The sequence below is a fragment of the Lichenostomus cassidix genome, chromosome 9, assembly GCF_008360975.1.
Source record: "Lichenostomus cassidix isolate B80296 chromosome 9, HeHo_3.0, whole genome shotgun sequence".
Taxonomy (NCBI): Eukaryota; Metazoa; Chordata; class Aves; order Passeriformes; family Meliphagidae; genus Lichenostomus; species Lichenostomus cassidix.
This window is the reverse complement of record NC_139490.1, coordinates 22,051,791-22,071,665: the sequence shown is the minus strand read 5'-3', so window position 1 is coordinate 22,071,665 and position 19,875 is coordinate 22,051,791. Positions and strand designations below refer to the sequence as shown.

At 44.5% G+C, this 19,875-nt stretch overlaps 2 protein-coding genes across 4 annotated transcripts; both read left to right on the top strand.

The window, feature by feature from the left end:
• Window positions 1-17: 17 nt before the first annotated feature.
• On the top strand, window positions 18-18,029 carry PASK (PAS domain containing serine/threonine kinase). 3 transcript variants are annotated; one of them, XM_085069839.1, is made up of 17 exons: window positions 18-212; window positions 988-1,201; window positions 2,268-2,503; window positions 3,589-3,759; window positions 4,840-4,980; window positions 5,533-5,667; window positions 6,336-6,623; window positions 6,994-7,093; window positions 8,630-8,804; window positions 10,171-11,045; window positions 11,702-11,883; window positions 12,623-12,790; window positions 13,548-13,673; window positions 14,270-14,404; window positions 15,801-16,000; window positions 17,231-17,364; window positions 17,610-18,029. In XM_085069839.1, exons 2-17 carry the CDS (start codon window positions 1,030-1,032, stop codon window positions 17,771-17,773), a joined length of 3,402 nt encoding a protein of 1,133 aa, XP_084925965.1. In that variant the 5' UTR covers window positions 18-212; window positions 988-1,029; the 3' UTR covers window positions 17,774-18,029. The 3 variants fall into 3 exon arrangements, 2 of the variants coding, with proteins under 2 accessions (XP_084925965.1, XP_084925964.1); XM_085069838.1 differs by lacking the exons at window positions 18-212; window positions 988-1,201 and adding an exon at window positions 1,296-1,584; XR_014854133.1 differs by lacking the exons at window positions 18-212; window positions 988-1,201; window positions 15,801-16,000; window positions 17,231-17,364; window positions 17,610-18,029 and adding an exon at window positions 1,296-1,584 and having other exon boundaries at window positions 13,520-13,673.
• A 600-nt stretch (window positions 18,030-18,629) lies between these two features.
• MTERF4 (mitochondrial transcription termination factor 4) lies at window positions 18,630-19,866 on the top strand. Its single transcript, XM_085069836.1, has 3 exons — window positions 18,630-19,036; window positions 19,102-19,286; window positions 19,367-19,866. Exons 1-3 carry the CDS (start codon window positions 18,700-18,702, stop codon window positions 19,718-19,720), a joined length of 876 nt encoding a protein of 291 aa, XP_084925962.1. The 5' UTR covers window positions 18,630-18,699; the 3' UTR covers window positions 19,721-19,866.
• Window positions 19,867-19,875: the final 9 nt, after the last annotated feature.

Below are 19,875 nucleotides of genomic sequence, written 5' to 3'. Positions count from 1 at the left end.
CCGGCCCTGCTGTGCCCCGCGGCCTCATGGGAGTCGTAGTTCTCTGCGGGACGGGTCGGGGGCGGCCGGGACTGCTCCCTCTCCACCAGCGCCTCGGGCTGGACGCGTTACGCGCAGCTTTCGGCCTCGTCCTTCCGCCTGCAAGTCCTTCGGAGGATAGCTATCACCCCGCGGAAGGGCCTTCTACCTGCAGCCTCCCGCCCCCGGAGCAGGTGGGCCGCGCTGCCTCGGGCCAGCGGCCCGGAGCGCAGGGTATGGCGTGTGGCGGCGGCGGGCAAGGGGAGCCGGGCGGGAGTAACGAGTAACGAACGCCCTGGCCCGCCATCTGTTTTGTTCCTCCCGCGCTGGCGTCCCATTCGCCCCTCTCCGTGCCGCTCTCACTGCGCCTTTGCCCATTGGGTGAGGCGCTCCGAGTCCCGCCTCCACTCCCCGCGCCCTCCGGCCGTGAGGCGCCCTGGCCGTGGCCGCACCGTCCGGCCCTGTCCTGTCCTGCCCTGGTGGGGCCGCGGGCGGCGGGGGAACCCCGGGTGGGAGGCTGTGCCACACCTGCTGATTGCAAACTGGGAATGACTTCCCAAATTACCAAAGCTTTTGATTTCCAAACCGGCGGAAAGGGGAGAGGGTTCTTGCTGGGTGCCCAGCAGTTCTGACAGAAAAGATGTGGTGACGGCGCCCTGTGGGTCACAGGTGTCCTGCAGAATCACAGCATCGTCTAGAAGGGACCCAGAAGGGCCATCGGATCAAACTCTTAAGGGAATAGAACAGTCCGTAGAGGGATCGAAGCCTCAGCTGGGCAGGATGCTGTCAGTAGTCTCCTGTGGGTTACCGCACAGAGCAAACAGAGCAGGACACACAAGAATGAGCGTTCTGTAGCAGCCCTGTTGCTTGGGCTCGGAGGCATCGCTACCTGCCAGAGTCAGTCTCTGCTGTGGGCCTGACTCAGTGCTGTGGGCTTGACTCAAAATATCCTTTGTTTCTTCGTTGCAGATGGTGGCTCCCTAGGTGTGGCGTGGCAACCAGAGGGCGATCATGGCAGCTGAGGTTTATAGCCCCTCTGAGGAGGGCCTTCTGTCTTCATCACCAGGCTTAGTCCTTACTCACTCGAATGGTTCTGATAAGCTGAATAGATCTTTTCCCTGGGGCAACAAAAGCAGGAAAAGTCGTCTCTCTGGACTCTGCCAGCGTGGAGCATCACTGTCTGGTGAGCACAGCATTGTGAGACTGAGTTCCCATGAAGCTTTCGGGCAGTTTCAGACCTTCCTCTTCCCCTTCCTCAAACCTAGAGATGACAGCAATAAGTATCTGCCAGGATGCACTTGTTCAGTAAGCGCCTGAGCCAAGGATTGCTGCAGGCTGGGAGAGTTTATAGTGAAAACATTACTGGAGAAGTGCTCTGCATTTGCACTTGGCCCTGGACAACCTTTATTGGCTGCCACTGGACCACCCTCCTATCTTGTACAATTATCGAAACCACAAAAAATTTCCAAGTGAGGAGAAAGGTGTTGCTACACTGGATTCTGTCAGGATGGGAAGGACTTTGCAGTTTACAGTGTGTCCAGCTATGGGTCTCCCTGTTTAATCATGGTGAGCATGGTCATACTGTATGCAGTGCATAAATGTCCTTGTGATGAGTTGTTCATGATGCTTCTTCCAGTACTGCTAAACCTTCAAAGCTCCTTACTGATTTGGGAGTGGAGCGATGGCATTGGGCTGCAGATACCACTTCTCAGAGAAATGTTTTTTATCGGCAGAACCTTTGAAAATTTCACTGCAATCACTTGGCACTGTGTAGCCTAAAATGTTGGTGTAGACACAGGTATTTCAATGTCACATATTGTGAACTGTTAAATAAGTGGCTTCCAACTAATGCAGTTTTTAATACGGGTTTGAGCACTCACTGCAATTATTTAATAACCATTTAATTTTTAATTGGAGAGACTTCCAAACATTTTAAAAACCACTAAGTAAAAAATAAAAGTTAACTAGTCTTGTTGAAACATAGATGTTGGCAAGTTTTTTTAGCCTATGGACTGAATTTATGTGTGCCAGTGACTGTGATTCAAAAAGATACATTTATTAGAATAGTTTTTGTTTTCTTTAGTTCCACTGATTTTATTTTCTTGTAGTTTCTTTTAAAATCTAGAAGCATGTATTTTGGGATTACTTGACAGTTGCTTCAGCTGACAGTTTTTTTTAATAAATTCATTCCTCTGATACTCCTGTAGTAGGCTGTTACAGCAGCACTGCTGACCTTTGTCTTTTCACAGGGGAGAAATGGAGCTCTTACTGTTTGTCTTCGCTGACAGCTCGTAACATTTGTACCAGCAAAATTGATAACTCAGGGGCTCAGTGGGATTCTGCCTCTCTCTCTGCTTCCATTGGAAGTTCTGCTTCTTGCTCCTTTTTACATGCCCCTGCTGTGGAGGAATCCAGCCAGCACCTCCCAGCTGCTGCACGCAACCCAAACAAAGCCATCTTCACTGTGGATGCCACCACAACAGAGGTAATTGCAGGAGAAACTGCAGTGCTAAGCTCTCCATAACTGGTACAGGTTGTGTGATATCAGACAAGCCAAAATGACTTTTTTGTGTATCTGCAGGTAATCAGAGTATCATGAAGGCATTTTGTTGTCTGCTCCAGCTCAGACTGATGAGTTTATTTCCACTGCAGGCTGTAGTTAGCAAAATATACAAGACAATAGCAGAAGCAAGGGTGTATTGAGTCTTTTTTTCAAACAGCCCAGGGAGGTTGTGGACTCCCTGTTCCTGGGAATGTGCTAGGCCAGGTTGGACAAGGCTTGGAGCAACCTGGTTGAGTGGAAGGTGTCCCTGCCCATGACAGAGGGGTGGAGGTGGATGGTCTTTAAGGTCCTTTCCAACCCAAATCATTCTGTGATTCAATGATCTATAAGAATGCAGCTGTGAAGTGACATGAGGGAAGAAAGGAAGACCAGAATGTACTTCAAGCCTTCTCTCTGTAAAGTACCAACCCTGAGATGTTTTTGTGGTGGCACAGGATTTCTTTATCTGCCCCAGTAAATATTTCATTTGCATTGGGAGGGAAAGAATTTCTCTTTTCCTGTCCTGAGAGGAATCTAAAACTGGGTCCTGAAAACTTTAAAGAGCTGTGCCATTTTTTAGCTTGAACTGACAGATTGGGTTTGCCCACCTTAAAGACACTGAGTCTCAACTTTTTCCATTATACAGGTTCCAGTGTGCCAATGACTGCTGTGATCACTGCATACCTTTGAGTTTGGATACAATTTTGTGGCTTGCCTGGGCTTTGCTTACTAATACAACTTTGTAATTTTGCCTCCATTGGTGTCATTGTTTACAGTTAAAAGAAAGCAGGAAACCTAAAGGGAAAGCAATATCTCAAAACCTCTTAACTGGAAAGATGTGGGGGCAAGGGATGTCCTAGAATAAGAATCTTTAATGAGCTCAGAATTCTAAAGAACTATTTTATTTCCACCAAGAGAAAGGGATATTATAAGACGTTAAAGCAACAACCTGAGGAGATTATGAGCTCTTTAAAAAATGTACAGCTTTTATTCTTTGTTTAGGTTTGTTTTTTTCTGTTGTTTTCTAGATCCTAGTGGCCAATGACCGAGCTTGCAAGTTGCTTGGGTGCAGTAGTCAGGAACTCATTGGTCAAAAGCTGTCCCACTTGATATCCAAATCTGATCAAGAGGCATGGGAAGCAGTGGGTGAGGAGTACCTAGAAACTTATGAATATTCATCGGTGGTTTCAGGAACTGTGGTATGTGAAATATTCGAGGAAATATTCCCCTCAAGATAAAGTGGTTTTGTAGGCTCTGGGACTTTTTTTTTACATTTGCTATATAATTTCCTGATATATTTAACTTTGTGGGCATTTGGCAACTATGTCATTTGCGGGACTGTTTGGTTTAAAACTTTGGAGATGTGGGAACTCAAAGGGCAAAAGATGACTTAAGGGGACATCCATCAGAACCTTGCAGCTGTCAATACATGTAGTCACTGTGACTTGACCAAATCAGAACTTAAAGGACACTACATTTTTTTAAAAATTGCTTAACATGGAAAAAGTCTACTGTGGAAAAGTTCCCAATTGTCTGGTCCTTAAAATATATATTTTCAGTGTTATTTTTTAACTGAAATTGTCGGTGTCTCAGAGCCTTATCTTCCTGAATCCTCAGCAGGATATAGGGTAGGAGCAAAGATCTAAGTTTGATTCAGTTAAACCAGAGATTAAACTTAAATGTCTTGACAGAGGCACTTATTCTAAGATGTTCCAAATACTTTATAGGAGTCACTGTGTAAGTCATAAACCCATTCGGTCAAGATCATAGAAAAATCAGAAAAGGCTTGATATGAGCCTTGCAGGCTATAAGATAAATAAACATTTTCTGATCTGAGAAGAATCTCCTCCCATAAGAAATAAAACTGCTGGTTTTGCAGCTGAAAGTAAGAGTTGTGTTATTAATGGGGAGTGTTCATTAGCACCATGGGACATCCCTTAATTAAGGCATCTCTGAGAGGCACTTCTGACTGAATGTAAGGTGTTAGAGTGGCACATTTCTTATTGTGAAGTCTTTATGCTTTTAGACTTCCTGAGGCAGGGAGAGATAGTACAAAAATAACAACATTTTGTGTCTGATTAGTAATTTATTTTCAGACCTTTTAATCTCTATATTAAAACTGTGTTTCTTGCCATAAAATACTAGTAAGTAGTCAAGAAATGGTATTTTTCTAATAATGATGGGGAGGTATCTTTGCTCAGTATCTTACTTCTGTTTGAAATTCTTGCTAAGTAACCACAGTCTTAGTAAGTCATGTCTCCATTTCTGAATCTGGCAAGGTGGATGTTATTGGCCACCTCAACGAGAAGATCCCTGTCTCAGTCTGGTTGAGGCAAATAAGAAGCAAGGACACCCAGCGTTGTGTGGTTGTGCTGGAACCAGTGGAAAGACTTTCAGCTTCTGTTTCCTTCACAGCTGATGTAAGTGTTTTCCTAAGAATCAAATGAGATTGCAGTTAGTGAGGGTTTATGTGTGAGTGGAATGTGTCTGGAAGGCAGCAGGCACAAGTTACTGTTTGTGAACGTGGAGTTTGTCCATAGCAGTGCCAGAAATCAGGACTGTGCATGCAGCAACTGGGCATGGATCTCTTGGGCAGCTCACCTTGACATGTTTGACAACCCACATAAAAATACACTCCCTCTGCTCAGGGGACATCTTACACTTGAACAGTGTTGGGTTGGTTATTTGTGGTATGGATGCCTGTGGGAAGGGATCATCTTGCTGAGGAACAGTTCTGTGAGGAATGCTGGACTCCTGTGCCTCTCTCCTGGGCAAAGGGCAGGCTTCTTGCACAGTGATAAAGGAGTATTGTTTTATGCTGTATCTGCTTTTACTGAGTTGTGTCCCCCAAAGGACTCGAGAATGCAATTTCCTCTGTTGCTTAGATAACTGCAGAAACCATTGTCAAAGTATTGAGTGGACTGTGGCTAAAGTGTTAAGATTTTAACAATCCTGTAAATTTTCCTCCCCAGGGAGAAATTACATCATGTGATCTCCTTTATGCCCATCTCCATGGCTACCCAACATTGGAAGCAGTAATTGGACTCCACATAAAGGACCTGATTCCTTCTGTGCAGATCCCTCCTCTAGGCAAAAAAATCCCAAAGGTATAGTGTAAGCACCAACCTCATTCTTCCGTAGCCTTCCCATTTGGAATGCACATACATGCTGTTTACTGTCCTTATGTAACACAAGAAAGCCTTTTCAGAGAGAAGCTTAATTCTCCTGGAAAAGGGTGTGCTGCTTATTTGTGGAGCTGTTGTCTGAAGAGCTCCTAACTAGGGATGAGACCATGCCCTGACCTCTCACTGGAATCTGTCCTGGTGAAAGACAGTTTTCTCCAATCCTGGCTTTTTAAGACACCATGCTCTCTCTGTAAGCTCTTTAGGATTCCTTTGAATTCTTTAGCCCATTGCAATCTTGTCTGTCTGAGGAGTGAAAGAATACCCAGATCATGCAAATGCCATGAAAATGGGCAGCTAGGGAGTTGAAGGAGGCCTTCTTATGAATGCCTAGTTTGTTGAAAAGCTGCAGCATGGACTGGTCTTCATCCTCAGGATATTTATATAGTAGTTCAACACTGGATTCCAAATCCTTAAAAAAACAGACTTGCTTCATTTTGATATTCACGGAATTGGTTCATTTTTCTTTTTCTGCTCCTTTTTCCTGAGAATTCCTCTGTAATTTTATATGAATAATGAAATAAACCCAAAACATTTGGTTAGTTAGAGGATTTCAGTTTGAGTTTTGGTTGGTTTTTTTTGCTTTAATTTAGAACCTCAAGATCCAGCGAGCTGTAGGCCAATCCAGAGAGGGTAACATGTTTCCTCTGAGTTTAAAGCTGGAAGTCAGCCATCTGGAGGAGGAGAAATCAGCAGTGCAGAAGGATGAGATTCCACAGACAGAAGTCTCTCTCCCAGGCTATCAGTACTCTGCTACAGTTGTGGTTTTCTCCACCATCAGTGGTCTTATTACTGTCCAGTCAGATGGAATCATCTGTGGCATCAAGGATAGTTTTGCTTTAATGCTCTTTGGCTATGAGAAGAAAGATCTGTTGGGAAAGGTAAGACAAGAAGTTTAAATCCTCCCAGAAGACTGCTACATGTGGCAGCATATCCACTGGAATTGTGAAGTTGTCTTTTACACTCCTTGCCATCACAAAACCTCTGTGTTCCACATGTTGGGTGAGTGAGGTGCAGGATGACATGCAAATTCCCATGCTGTAATTGCTGAGAACTTGCAGTGCTGAGGAGCTACTGTGGATTTCAAGTAGCCCAAAGCAAGCTGCACTGTTCTATGTTCTCCATTAGCCATGTGGATCACTTTTGCCTGGCTATCCATTGAGAATCAGGGTGACAGACACAGATTGTTAGCATTTGCCCCCATCCTGTGAGAGTTGGCTTAGCTTTATACAGTTTCATTCTTTGTTTTAGAACATTACATTCCTGATCCCTGGTTTCTATAACAACATGGAAAGAAGCAGTGGCTGTTCTTTGCCTTTACCTCCTCTGGATGATTCCACAGGGACAGAAGGTGAGTGCATTTTTGAAGGTGTCACTGCCTGCCATCCAGCTGGCTCTGGCTGCTGTAACCGAGGGGAAATGAGCAGAGACAAGAGGTTCACCTACAAACATGAGAACATTCTTAATAAAAGCAATGTCTCTGCATGCAATTTTTTAATCAGGTTGCCTCTGTAACCTCAGGTAAAGAGAATTGTTCACCAAAGATTGAGCTTCTCTCTTTGTTGCCAAGAAGATAAAACTGAATATCCAATTTTAGAAATTACAGTGAGAATAGAGAATGCTGTGTACTTAACAAGCACTTCCCCTCCCTCTCCTGCTAGGACCCTGTGGTATTTTAAAATGTGTAAAATACAGCTCTTGTGACCATATTGCAGCAGAGCTGTAGATACTTAGGATTAATATTTTAATATTTTAAGGGGAAAATCTAATATTCTGAATTGGCTTGTGCTGCTGGCTAATCTTCAATGTTATGGTTGCTGTGTTTCAATCAGGGAGGCATCAGATATTCTTCTGGTGCAGTTCACAGCGCTTATTAAGAATTTATCGAAATTTTACTTCTCTGAACACAGTGCAAAAAAGTAGAGGCAAAGAAGCCTTGTGTTTCCATATCTTTTCCAGCCAGTTCTGGCCAATACAGAGAATACCAGCAAGTTAATGCTTGCGTCCATATAGCAAGAGATCCTTTATGCTGGTTTTGTCTCTTGGTTTTCCCCCTATTTTCTTTTTCTCTTTGCTTAGAAATGCACATCTGCACTGAAACCAATGCACCCCACTGGAACAAGGAAGGGTTTGTAGACAGTATGCCATTTCTTAGGTAGTTCTTTGTTGAAATGATGCCCTTAATCTAGGAGTTGTTCAGTTCTTCAGTGAGGAAGCATTGTTGGCACTCAGCTAATTAAGGGATTACTAATTAAAGTTACTAATCAAAGGATTGTTCTGGATTGAAATCTAGATTTGTTTGCTCATTACTTTCTTCTGCAGCAACAATACTTGGTTTACTTCATCTTCCAAACTCATGTTTTTCTTCTCATCTCTTGTCACTGGGGAAGGAAAGAACTTCATCTCTTCTTCTTTCAAACATGTTTAGACTCTTTTTATCTTACAGCTTCAGTGAGTTAAATAAACCCAGCCCAAACCATTTCTCTGTGTATGTTTGGAATGGTCTGTATATGTGTGGTTTGCGTTTTTTTTTTTAACACTGCTGCTGTATGATCATTTTAATTTCAGACTCTTGACATTATTGACATATTTTAGGTCTCTGAACTTCGAGTAGCTAACGTACAATACCAATATTTGCCCAAGAGCTTTGACAGAAAAGCAAATTTTGGCAGCCTTAAAATATGTAGATTCCTGCATGTGGTGATTTCTCAAAGTGAAGTGGAATGCCTGTATTTGGACTGTTTTACCTTAATCAAGCCTTTTATACTCAGTTCCTTAGGGAAAAGACAGACCAAGGCAGTTCCAAGTTTATTTTTAATCGCTGTAGCCTCTGAATCCTAAACATAAAAGTTTAAGTTGGTGTGGTTTTGTTTCCTGTTTGGTACAGAGAGCAGTTTCTTGGCTGCATCTTCAGCACACCTTCTGTCAAGAGATGAAGAACAGAAATTGGAGCAACAGCACGAAGATGACAAATTAAGACATGACGAGAATAAACAAAAGAATTGGACCAGTTTCTTTTCTCCTCCCTCACATCCTGAAGCAGCATCCACCCCCACGAATAGGTAGGCATCTCTTGGGCTGAATATTCACTTAGGAAAATGAAGAGCTGTGATGGCAATCACCAGCAAAAGCTGTTTTTGTCACCTGTGTGATGTCTGTGGGAAGGTGTAGCAAGGGCCTTCCAAGGGCTTTGCTGTCTTTAGAATCTGAGTGCTGTTTGCAAGACAAGGCTGAGCTGTGCCTGCCTTAGATTTTTATTTAGATCTGTACAACCTACCATTGTAAAGTTACAGACATTCCAGCTCTAAAGGGGACCAAATATTTCATCCAGGGATGGTAATTAGGCTCTATTTTCACTACCCATGAATAGCAGATGTTTATCTACTTCCAGCTGGTGTTGCACTGAAGTCAGGTTACCTGGAGGGAATTCTAAGTGTTATTCCTTCTGGTGCTTCATGTAACTGTCAGGTCAGCCATTAAAACAGGGTACTGTGTTATTGAAGTCCAGCCATTTTTTCTTGTACATTTCCAGGTCTTTTTCCTGTTACAAGGTTAGAAATTCTTTAGGAGTACATATAATGGTGCTCATGGTCTACCTTAAGTCAAATTGTAAGCCTTCCACCTTAGCAGTTCTAACCCTCAGTAAATATTTAGTATCCATTTTTAGGTATAGACTATTACAGCACAGTTCTTGCTGCTTTTTAAAATGGCTGATAGTGCCATTTTTTATGCTCTTGTGCTTATTGTTTTATCAAACATATCCTTTTACTTCTGTGCTGCCTCAATATTAATAGTAAAATAAGAGCATTCTTTCCATTGATGTCTGTGTCCATTCTATCACCCCCCTCAATTGGCATAACACCTGCTACATGTTATTAGTTTTTCTTGTGATGGTAAATGGTTTATGATCTATATTTAGAAATTAAGTTAGAGAAAGAAATTTTCCATCAGGAAAAAGTGCCATTTGAGCATACCTGCTCTTCAATTTACCAAAATTTGTTAGTATTTTGGATGCCAAACACCTTTCTGCCTTTTGCTTTTAAATTTAAAATAAATCTGTTGGTTCAGGTTTTAAATAGTGACCATATTTAAACAGTTATTATACAGTAGGACAGTTTTCTTATTCTTTTGTAATCATGATGTTGCTGATAACTTTGAAATTCTGCATTGAGGGCAGCCTCGCTGTCAGCCCACCAGAGAGCCTTATCCCAAAAACTGGCTTGACACAATCAGAGCAGTGGAACAGTATAGAACAGTGGAAACTGCAGGATCAAATAATTCTCAAGAGATGCTCTCTGCAAGGCTCTCTCTCACATCATCTGACTCATAACAGTGGGATTTAGGTCAGAACATAGAGATCCCAGAAAGAAGCAGTCACAGTGCAGTATCTCCTGCAGTAACTGTTGCCTGGTTGCCTGTTTGTTCTAGACCAGAAGACAATCTGAATACATCATCCTATGACCCGGTGAAGCTGCCTGCTGGAGTTACTTGTAACTCCCCTGGAACACCAACAGTGGATGAGCCATGGCCTGGTACAGCACTGAACTGCAGACAAGACTTCAAAAACCTCATGGTTCCAGGGCAAGTGTCAAAAACAAACTCGATGTGTGATGCAAAACATTCCAGCCTTGAGCATATTGCTGTTGAAGGCTGCCTGCTAAATGATGCTTCAACATTCTTTGCACCTGAAAGAAATACTGTCTGTGATGTTTGCTCAGGAAATAAAATGTGTTGCAGTGTTTCTGCACCAGGAGTTGCCACAGCCTCTGAAGATGTTAAAGAATCAAACACTGAGCTGAACTGTATTTGCTCTGCTCTTGAGGCACTGGGTCTGAATACTACTGTCAAGGGGAACTCAGACAATTCTGTAGGTGTTACTGCAGCTCTTGTAGGAGGATGTCACTCTGGTGCAGTGGACTCAAATATGCTAATTGAGACAAATGGTGCCTTTTCCACTCATGAAGGAAAGCTGCTACTCGGTGGTGTTGCCACAGAAGCTGATTCTGGATGGCTGGTCTCCCAGAGGCATTTACAAAACTCTGAGGAATCCTCCAAAGCATTTCCTGAGAAACCTGAAACTTTTGCAGAAACTGTGGGGAACAACTCCAACAGAAATACCCTGAAAAGCAAAGGTAGGCCTGAAGAACACTGTCAGTTGCTCAGGCAGCAAAATATGGAGATAAAAGTAACATCAACCCCAGTGAAACAAGAAGGCAGCCTGAATCCAGCAGCTTCTTTGACCTGTGAGATTCTGGAAGGCAGCTACACTGGGAATTGCTGTCACAGAGATGGGTCACAATTCAGTAAGTGAAACCTTGTTTCCTAAACTCTTGTTGGGGTGCTCCTTTTCACCCACAGTTTTGCAGAATGCAGGCAGTTCTGGTTAGAAGCTCACAGTGGAGAGGAAGGAAGAAGTGTCTAGAAGAAAAAAATGGTATTTAAGTCTGCCCAAAGCGTATTGGAAAGGGAGGTGGTATGAATTACAAAGTTGGTAAGAAATTAATCCCTACTGAAGAGTGAGAAATACTCTTAAAACGCAATTTAAAAGTTTGAACCTGATAACTTTTTCTGAACAGGAAATACAAACTCCACTGTAAAACTGTAAATTGTATTAAAATTTTATTATGGAATTTGTTTCATTCACTCCTTCAGCTGCATTCAGTGGCTTGTTGAATAAAATCCCCATTTTTATGTAATCTGGAATAACAATGTGAAATGAATAATCACAATTGGACACTGACAATTTTCTGCTGGAGATGGGAACTCTGGAGGCAGCTGATAGGTACCTCTAGAATAGCTGTGCTGGTGTCAGCCCCTCTGATGATTCTTTACTGATCAGGTGTTCCCCAGTTTCTGAGCTTTTTGTCAAGAGCTCAGAATCTTGTCCTGAAATGTCTACAGTCTTGTTCAACACTGAAGTTACAGTCTACCATTTTAATTTCCTCACCTGTTTCTACAGGTATACTCTTCGAAGTGAAATGTGCAGAGCTGCAGGATCCCACTGTACTTTTCTGTGTCTGGGTGGTGAAAGACATTTCACAGAGCCAAAAAGAAGCTGTAGCAAAGACTCAGCATTTGCTCACCAGCCTAGAAAACTCTGCCCAGTCTGTTGCTGATCTTTCTACTAAAAGTCTGGGAGAAGTAAGAAATCCTACCTTTGAATATTGAGCATTTCTCTCCTTGTTTGACTGTTAAGCTGAAGCTAAAGTCAAAAAGATTTTCTAATTAATGGCATGAGTTGGTGGGGTAGATGTTGCTGTTTCTTTGTTTCCCTACTTTTTCATAGATATTAAAAAATTTATCTCAATTGCTACTTTGTAACACTTCTGGTGTAGGGCTTAGCCTAGTTACCTTTCCAGCCTGAACAATGCAGTTCCAAACTGCAGGATACTCAAGGAGCTTCTGTGTATTGAAATGTACTACAAATTAGACCTGTAGTTTCCCTTTCCAGGTTACTGAGGCAACTAGAAATTGCCAAATATATAGATAGGTCATAAAGCAACACCTTCATACTTCCATCCATCCAGAATATACTTACCTGAAAAAATTGCAACATTGAAAGTAACTTACTTGTTATTCAACATACAAAATTATCATTTGGTGAGAGACCACAGTGAATTCATTTCCCTACTTGCTCAGGGAATTTTGTGTGAGCTTCTGTTTTCCTATCTTTCTCTGAAGTAAGCAGTATGATGAGAGCTGATTGTTGACTTAATTTGTTATGGTGATCAACACAGTTCTCACTATCAGAACCAAAGATTTCTCCTTTTAGCTGTTCTTGGAGATGTGTATGTTCTTTTCAGTATTTATTAATTTTATCAATCTGATTCTGTGGCTTGCTCATTTTTCTTGCTATTGTAACTTATATATATGTATTTAGACCATCAGATCAACTTCACTTTTTGACAATTCCCAAAGAGCTGAAGATCTTGAAGGATTAAGAGCGTGTGAAGGAGAATACGCAAAAAATTACAGCACTCTCAGTCTTATTGGCAAAGGTGCTTTTGGTTTTGTCTGGACTGCCAGGGGCAAGAAAGATCACCAGGAGGTGAAGTATTTCTTCTAGCTCTATTGCAATAATAATTTAGGATGAAAACTGAAAGGTTAGAGCATTCATATTCTGTCAACACTACACTGTCAAAAGTTTATCTTTGGTAGATTGGGGTTTTGCTTTGTTTAAACAGAAATCTGTAATGGAAACAGGGTAGAGAAATGTTTGCATTGATGTAGTGTAGGAATGTTACCTGAGACAACAGGTGCAGAGTGAGCTAATGAACTAATGAATGTAGCTAACTGAACCTGTTGAAAGAGGTAGACATTAAGCTTAACAGAATTAAAGGTTTTAGTCTTTTGTTACTAAAGAGAATGGCAAACCTCAAAATCTTTATTGTGTCATGACTTAGGAATGGGGAGTAGACATGTTGAGATTATGGCACTCTCCTCTTTATCAGGAGAGGTATTCTGGGTGCTGACAGGCAAGCTGTGGTGTTTCTCTTGCATGGATGTAAGTACTCATTTCCCTCCACTGTACCCATGTGCCAGAAGCCTCCACTAGTTGATAAGAGAGCTGGCTTGTCAAAGCCTTTGGAATTCAGAGCAGCAATAAATATATTCCATTTATGTGTATCATTTGGCTTCTAGGACTAAATTAGTTTAAAATGTTTAAGTATACTGTAAGCTATTCACACTGGGCTACTTCCATCCCTCCAGTGATATGAGACACTAACACATTTCCTGGAAATTAATTTACCTGACACTCAAAGCCATGCTTTTGCAGGTGATGCTGAATGCTGTTGTCTGTGTAGGTTGTTGTAAAGTTCATCTGGAAGGAGAGGGTGCTGGAGGACTGCTGGGTAAACGATCCTGAGCTGGGGAGGGTCACTCAAGAAATTGCAATCCTGCTGAAGCTGCAGCACCCCAGTATCATTAAGGTACAGTGGCTCAGAATTAATGCAGTTTGCATTGCATCAGGTGGTTAATTTGAATACTGTGTGTCTCATGTTCCTCTTCAGGAGTGAAGTGTCCTGTATTGAATCTGTCTTTTCAGGAAAGGAAGTAACCTATTTATCCTGCTTTGTTTTGGAGGGTGTGTTGTAGCAGACTATTGCTTGCTTCCACACTTGTACCCCAAACTGCTCTGAAGATGTGACTCCTAACAGAAAAAGCCCTGTATGCTATTTCAAGATAAGATGGATATCTTGGAAGTGGGATGTCACATCTGAATATGTGTTAGTTCAGTAAATAATCTGGACATGTCTTGTTTCATCCTCTTGAGGTTGTTGGTTTTGGAGTTGTTGTTTTGGGGTTTTTTTCTTCAGAAAGAGAATTCCTCTTGGGTTTAATCCTGCTCACAGTTTTAATTCTGTGCTCTTTTCAAGAAACATTTGTGCTCAGTAAAATGAGACTTCAAAGATTATAATTTACGTCAATTAAATCTCCAACAGGAGAGCAGCGTTTATTTAAAAAAAAAAAAAAAGGGCAGGTTTTGAGGATGAAGCACATGATTAAACAGGTCTTTTGTTTATAGGTGCTGGATGTATTTGAAAATGAATCCTTCTTCCAGCTGGTGATGGAGAAGCATGGATCTGGTCTGGACCTCTTTACATTTATTGATAATCACCCCAACTTGGATGAGCCATTAGCAAGTTATATATTCAGACAGGTGAGAGCAGAATTGCTACACAGGTAAGAATCAGTTAATATAAGAACCAGGACTCTGTTTCACTTAATACTGGCTAATCATCTGGTGTACTGAATTGCAGTTATACTCAATACTTGCAGAACCTTTCCCCACTATTCTGTAGGGCTGATTGAAATGCTGCTTGCAGAAACCTTGTTAAGGTTTACTTTGAAACAACAGAGAAGCCTTTCCAGGAACCTTACTGCCCTGTGAGAGTTTCCCATGGAGCCAAGGTGCCTCAGCTGTTATCAGGACAGCACAGAGCCCCTATCACCTGATACCATTCACATTTCCTCTGAGGGAGGAGGAAGACTCATAGAAGCTGCCCCAAGCCTCACAAAAAGCCACATTTTTACTTAGTTCAGTGCTTAGTTTAGATTGGTTCCAGGAGTAAAGGGCTCTGCTCTTTAAATCAAGAAATTATCTTGGATTTTAACGTGGCATAATGCAAAGTAACTCAGGGTAGTTTCCCATGAGTCAGGAGCTTGCCTGAGAGCTGAATTACCCTTTGTTTAGTGAGTTAACCACAGCAGCAGTCCCCAAGTAATTTCCCCTCATGAGTTTTGGAGTAAATTCCTCCTTTCTGTAGGGTATGCAGGAATTGATGTGTACCTGGTAAGGCCCCCACACTCTTGCTGTGCCCACCCTGCCCTCACCTGGGTGCTGATGGAAGATGGAAGCCAAAGGTGTCCCTTTAGCCTTGTGATGGATCAGCCCTTTCCTTAACCCAGCCTGGGGTTTGTAATGCCATCTTGTTCACTCAGATCTGTACTGCATTTCTCTGCAGAGGCAGATTTCTTTATAAATAGAAACTTTTCTCCCTCAGCCATCTGTTTTTCTTGTTAAAAACACTGTAGGAATCACGATCATCTCCAAGGTGATATCATTCTCATGCTATCCTTAATTATGGCACTAAGGCATGAATCGTGCAAGAAAAAGAATGGAGATTAGGAGTGACTACATTATTTATATACCAAACTTCAATCTTAAATGCTTTGTCATCCTGCAGCATGGAAGGCACACAGTAATATCCTTCTGGAGAAACCAAAGGACCCTCCAGATGAAGCTGGGATAAAAATAGAGTAACTTGCAGGATTGTAGCAGTGAGCTCCGATGCTCACAATCACATCCTGACTGCAGCATCCCCTCCTCCTGCACATTTGTGAGAGGAAAGCAGCAAAGGCTTTTTAAAGTGTCTCTTCCAAAAGCATTGGACAGGCAGGCCTGAGGCCATTTCCAGTTACCATATTTAGGATGTATTATCTTGTTTACATAGTGTCAAAACAAGCCAAAACGTGACCCTCGGAAAGCTGTGATGCCACATCAATTATCCAGGGCACTCTGTGTAGTAACACCTAGTTCTTTCCTCCTCTTCCAGCTTGTATCAGCAGTTGGGTATCTCCACTGTAAGAACATCCTTCACAGAGATATCAAGGATGAAAATATTGTCATTGCTGAAGATTTCACAATTAAATTAGTGGACTTCGGTTCAGCTGCCTACCTGGAACCTGGGAAATTGTTTTATACCTTCTGTGGGACGATTGAATACTGCTCACCAGAAGTGCTGTCTGGCAAACCGTATGTCACCCTCTGAAAAGTCATTTTTGTGCCATCACACCAAAAAACCCTTGTGTGCAGGGCTGGAACAGAGAAGCCAAGCTGCTGTGCCATTGGAACGCTGCTATAGTATCTAACCACAGGAAACTGCAGCGAGATTTAAGGCACTGCAGTGACAGAAATCACTGTGAAAGTTTGAGTGCATACAAAGTAGGGCACTGGAGTGACAGAAATTAGTTGTACAGAGTCATTTCTAAATCTGTTGTCAGGCTTTCTCTAGCAAAAGCTGCTCTTTCAGAGAAGTGGAGTAAGCAAGTATTGCTGTTGATAGCACCTTCTCCTTGCATGTCTGTGCTTTTTATCCTCCCCCCCTCATCCTCTCTGTTCTCCTCTTTTCTACTGCTGTGCTTCCCTGTGTTTGAATGTTTGCAGTTTGATCCTTGTTCATCTCCCCACTGACTTTTGTACTCCTTGGGACTCAAGAATTCTTCCCTTGCAGTTTCTCTTGCTGGTGTTTTGGATGTGCTATCTAAATCTTGGCTCTCTTCTCTCTTCTTTCCCTCTCCAAGTGCTCCTAACCTGGCAGCTGGTGGTCTCTGGTCCACAAGGAGGCCTCCCCATCACAAGGGTGGCACATGCTGTAATTGTATGTGCCTGTATGTATCTTCCTCCTGCTTCACAGCTGTTTCCATGGGTCCTTCAGGCAGCTCCTCATAATGGAGTTGGGGGAAGAAGCAATGCAAGGAGGAGAGGAAATTCCTGCTGGGAATGAGATGAAAGGTGAAGCAAGCAGCTCTGCCCTGGGAGTTCCACCTCTTACTGTATGAAGGAACTGTCATGTTTTCTCAGATGGAATTGAGATAGTTATTTCCAAATAACTTTTGTTTTGAAAGGGGTGGGAGGATGTGGGTTTTTTTCCAGTTAAATATTTACTTGATAGTTTTGGCTGATGATGAAGAAGGTGGAGGGGTAAGTTCTTGTCACCAGCTTACATATGTGGAAGTCTGGGTGCATGTTACACATACTCATCAACAGAAACTGGCCAGTTGTTCTGTGGTTGGTTTTGTTTTCTGGAGAAGGACAATGCAGACTCCTCAAACACACTAGAACCTTCTCAGAATTCTCACAAACTTCCTATGTTAAAATAAAAATTGGAAACAAGGGCGGTCAATGGCCTTTTCTCTTTTCACTTTCTTTAGCATATAGATATGTACTTGCACTCTGAGTTTAGAAAAGTTTATCTCTTGACAGGTACCGTGGCCCTGAGCTGGAGATGTGGTCACTTGGCATCACCCTTTACACCCTGGTGCTTGGGGAGAATCCCTTCTGTGAGCTGGAGGAGGCCTTGGCAGCCGAACTGAGTCCTCCTCGCACTGTGTCAGAAGGTGAGCCCTTCCCATTTGCTTTTCTAAAGCAGCAGATCTCTTGGGAAAGTATAGGCAGTGTTTTTTCACCAGAAATAAAGGGGAAGACTGAAAAAATGCTCCCCAGTGTGTTCTGTGATGATTTGCAAAGCTGCTCAGTGCAGTAGAGTTTGGGGGATTTGTCATTTTGTGAATATAAACCATGTCTCTCATTCCCAACCTGCCTAAACTCCAGCCTGAGCCCTCCCTCTGCTGTCTCTGCCCAGGTCTCATGGATCTCATGGCTGGGCTTCTGCACCCCATTCCAGAGTGCCGCATGACTCTGGCTGGGCTAGCACAGCATCCTTGGCTGCGACAACCTGTGAACCTGGCTGATTATACCTGGGAAGAGGTGTTTGTCTCTGCTGAGCCAGGTGAGACCTCAGTCTGAAGGCTTTTTCATCCAGGGACAACTGAGATAAATCTAAGCTGTGTTAGCAGGATAGTTCCCATTGGAAGGTTGCCTGCTGATACCCACATATGCTCAGTTTGTTTTTACCCAGGACATGTTTCAAAGATGTGGGGCAAAGATTTTGAAGTTGTTTAAATTCTTCATAACTTGGAATATATTTTTATTGTCTGGTTTTATTTTTTATATGTAGTTTATATCCTTCTGAAAAGTGAATGAATAAATGAATGATAACTTGTCTGTTGGTCTTCTGGAGTATGTGTGCACAAAGGAGCCTCAAAAGGAGACATGTAATTTGCATGATTTGGGTGGGAGGGGTGGGTTGATGGTGTCTTTTTTAGTCCTGTCTATATCCAGGAAACTACTCCTCCATTTTGATGAGACAAAGGTATTAGGAAGAAAAAATAGATTCAATAAAGAGAATTTCTTCGAGACATGGGTAACAGGAACGTGTTGGGGTACAGCTCAGCCAGGGTCAGGCTGTTTGGGAGGAAGTGCTGGGAAAAGGTAACGGTTCTGCCGGCTGCTGTTGCTTTCTGACAGAGAAGCAACAAGACTCGGTTTAATCACTAAAGATTAGCTTTGAATCCAGTTTTGGACGGTGCTGTCTCCATCCGAACACATAACAACCTGTCTGAACACATAACAACCACTGTGTTCTGTGTCCCTGCGCCCCGGCTCTGGCCCAGGCGGGGATGATGACCCTCCGGCGGCGGGCATCGGCTCTGCGGCCATCGGAGCGGGCAAAGCGCTCTGCCCCGCTCCGCCCAGGGTCCCGGGCTGTTTCTGCCCCGAGAGCGCCAGCCCAGCCGCTCCAGGCCCCGCCCCGGCCCTCCCCTCGCTGTCCCGGCTCTGCCAGGGCGGGATCGCAGCCGCTCCGGGCCGAGTGGCGGAGCTCGGCCGGAGCCATGGCGGGGTGGCTGGCGCTGCGCGGCGCCGGGAGGGCGCTGCGGGCGGCTCGGGCGCTCCCCGCCGCTCCCGGGCCGTGCCCTGGCCGCGGCTGCGGGGAGGTGGCGGCGCTGCGGGACATGGGCTTCAGCCAGGAGCAGGCCCGGCGGCTCCTGGCGCTCCAGCCCCGGCTCGACCCCGAGCGCCGGGAGGCGGCGGCGGCGCAGCTGCTGCTGCTCGGGCTGAGCGCCGAGGCCGCCCTGGCGCTGCTGGAGCGGAGCCCGGCGCTGCTGCGGCTGCCCGCGGAGCGGCTCCGCGAGCGCGCCGAGGAGCTGCGGCGCCTGGGGCTGGACGGAGGTAGGGCGGCGTGCGAGGGGACGGGGGGGACAGCGGGGCCCTGGCCGCTGACCTGCTGCCCGCAGGCCGGCTGCAGCGGGCGGTGAGCCGGTGCCCCGAGCTCTTCCACGTGCCCCGGAAGAGGCTGGAGGCGGCGGTGCGGCTGCTGCGGGAGCGCTGCCTGTTCACGGCGGAGCAGCTGCGGGAAGTGCTGGGAACCTGCCCCGCCGTCCTGCTGGAGGAGCCGAACACCCTCCATCACCAGTTCCAGGTGAGGAGCCGGACCCACCTTCCTGCCAGAAGCGGCTACGGGAATAGGGCTGTGCCTGACACCCCCCGTCCCGCCCGCAGTATGCCTATTTCAGAATGGGGGTCCAGCAGAAGGAGATGGTGAAGGCTCGGCTCTTCCAAATGCCGTTTGCCGAGCTCCGGAATCGGCACATCTTCCTGGAGCGCCGGGGGTTCTACGAGACCCCACACAAAGGGCAGACCCAAACCAGTAACCCAAAACTGAAGGACATCATTCAGCTCCCGGAGAAAGACTTCCTGGCCAGTCTGGCCCACTCGACCCCAGAGGAGTATGAGGTCTTCAAGAAGATGCTGGCTCGAGAGGAGGAGGAGAAGGAAGAGGAGGATGCAGATGCACTATACACAGAGGAAGATGATGATTTGGACAGTGATAAAAATAAAGCAGCCCGGGAGTGAGGAGGTGAGGCCCCAAGGTGCCTGAGCCCTCCCCTGCTGGTGCACTCTGGGTGCTTTGGGCTGCAGCCCCACACCAGCACAAGCCAGCGTGGGTGCAGGGCCCCATGGCTGGGGTACCAATAAATCCCATCTGTTAAATACAACAACACTTATTC

Bases quoted from the DNA above. Each gene is read 5' to 3' on its own strand.
- PASK (XM_085069838.1), top strand. From the start codon at position 1,311: ATGCACTTGTTCAGTAAGCGCCTGAGCCAAGGATTGCTGCAGGCTGGG. The intron at 3,760-4,839 runs GTATGTGAAATA...GAATCTGGCAAG, and splicing joins CGGTGGTTTCAGGAACTGTG to GTGGATGTTATTGGCCACCT. The intron at 8,805-10,170 runs GTAGGCATCTCT...TGTTTGTTCTAG, and splicing joins GCATCCACCCCCACGAATAG to ACCAGAAGACAATCTGAATA.
- MTERF4 (XM_085069836.1), top strand. From the start codon at position 18,700: ATGGCGGGGTGGCTGGCGCTGCGCGGCGCCGGGAGGGCGCTGCGGGCG. The intron at 19,037-19,101 runs GTAGGGCGGCGT...TGCTGCCCGCAG, and splicing joins GCGCCTGGGGCTGGACGGAG to GCCGGCTGCAGCGGGCGGTG. The intron at 19,287-19,366 runs GTGAGGAGCCGG...TCCCGCCCGCAG, and splicing joins CCCTCCATCACCAGTTCCAG to TATGCCTATTTCAGAATGGG.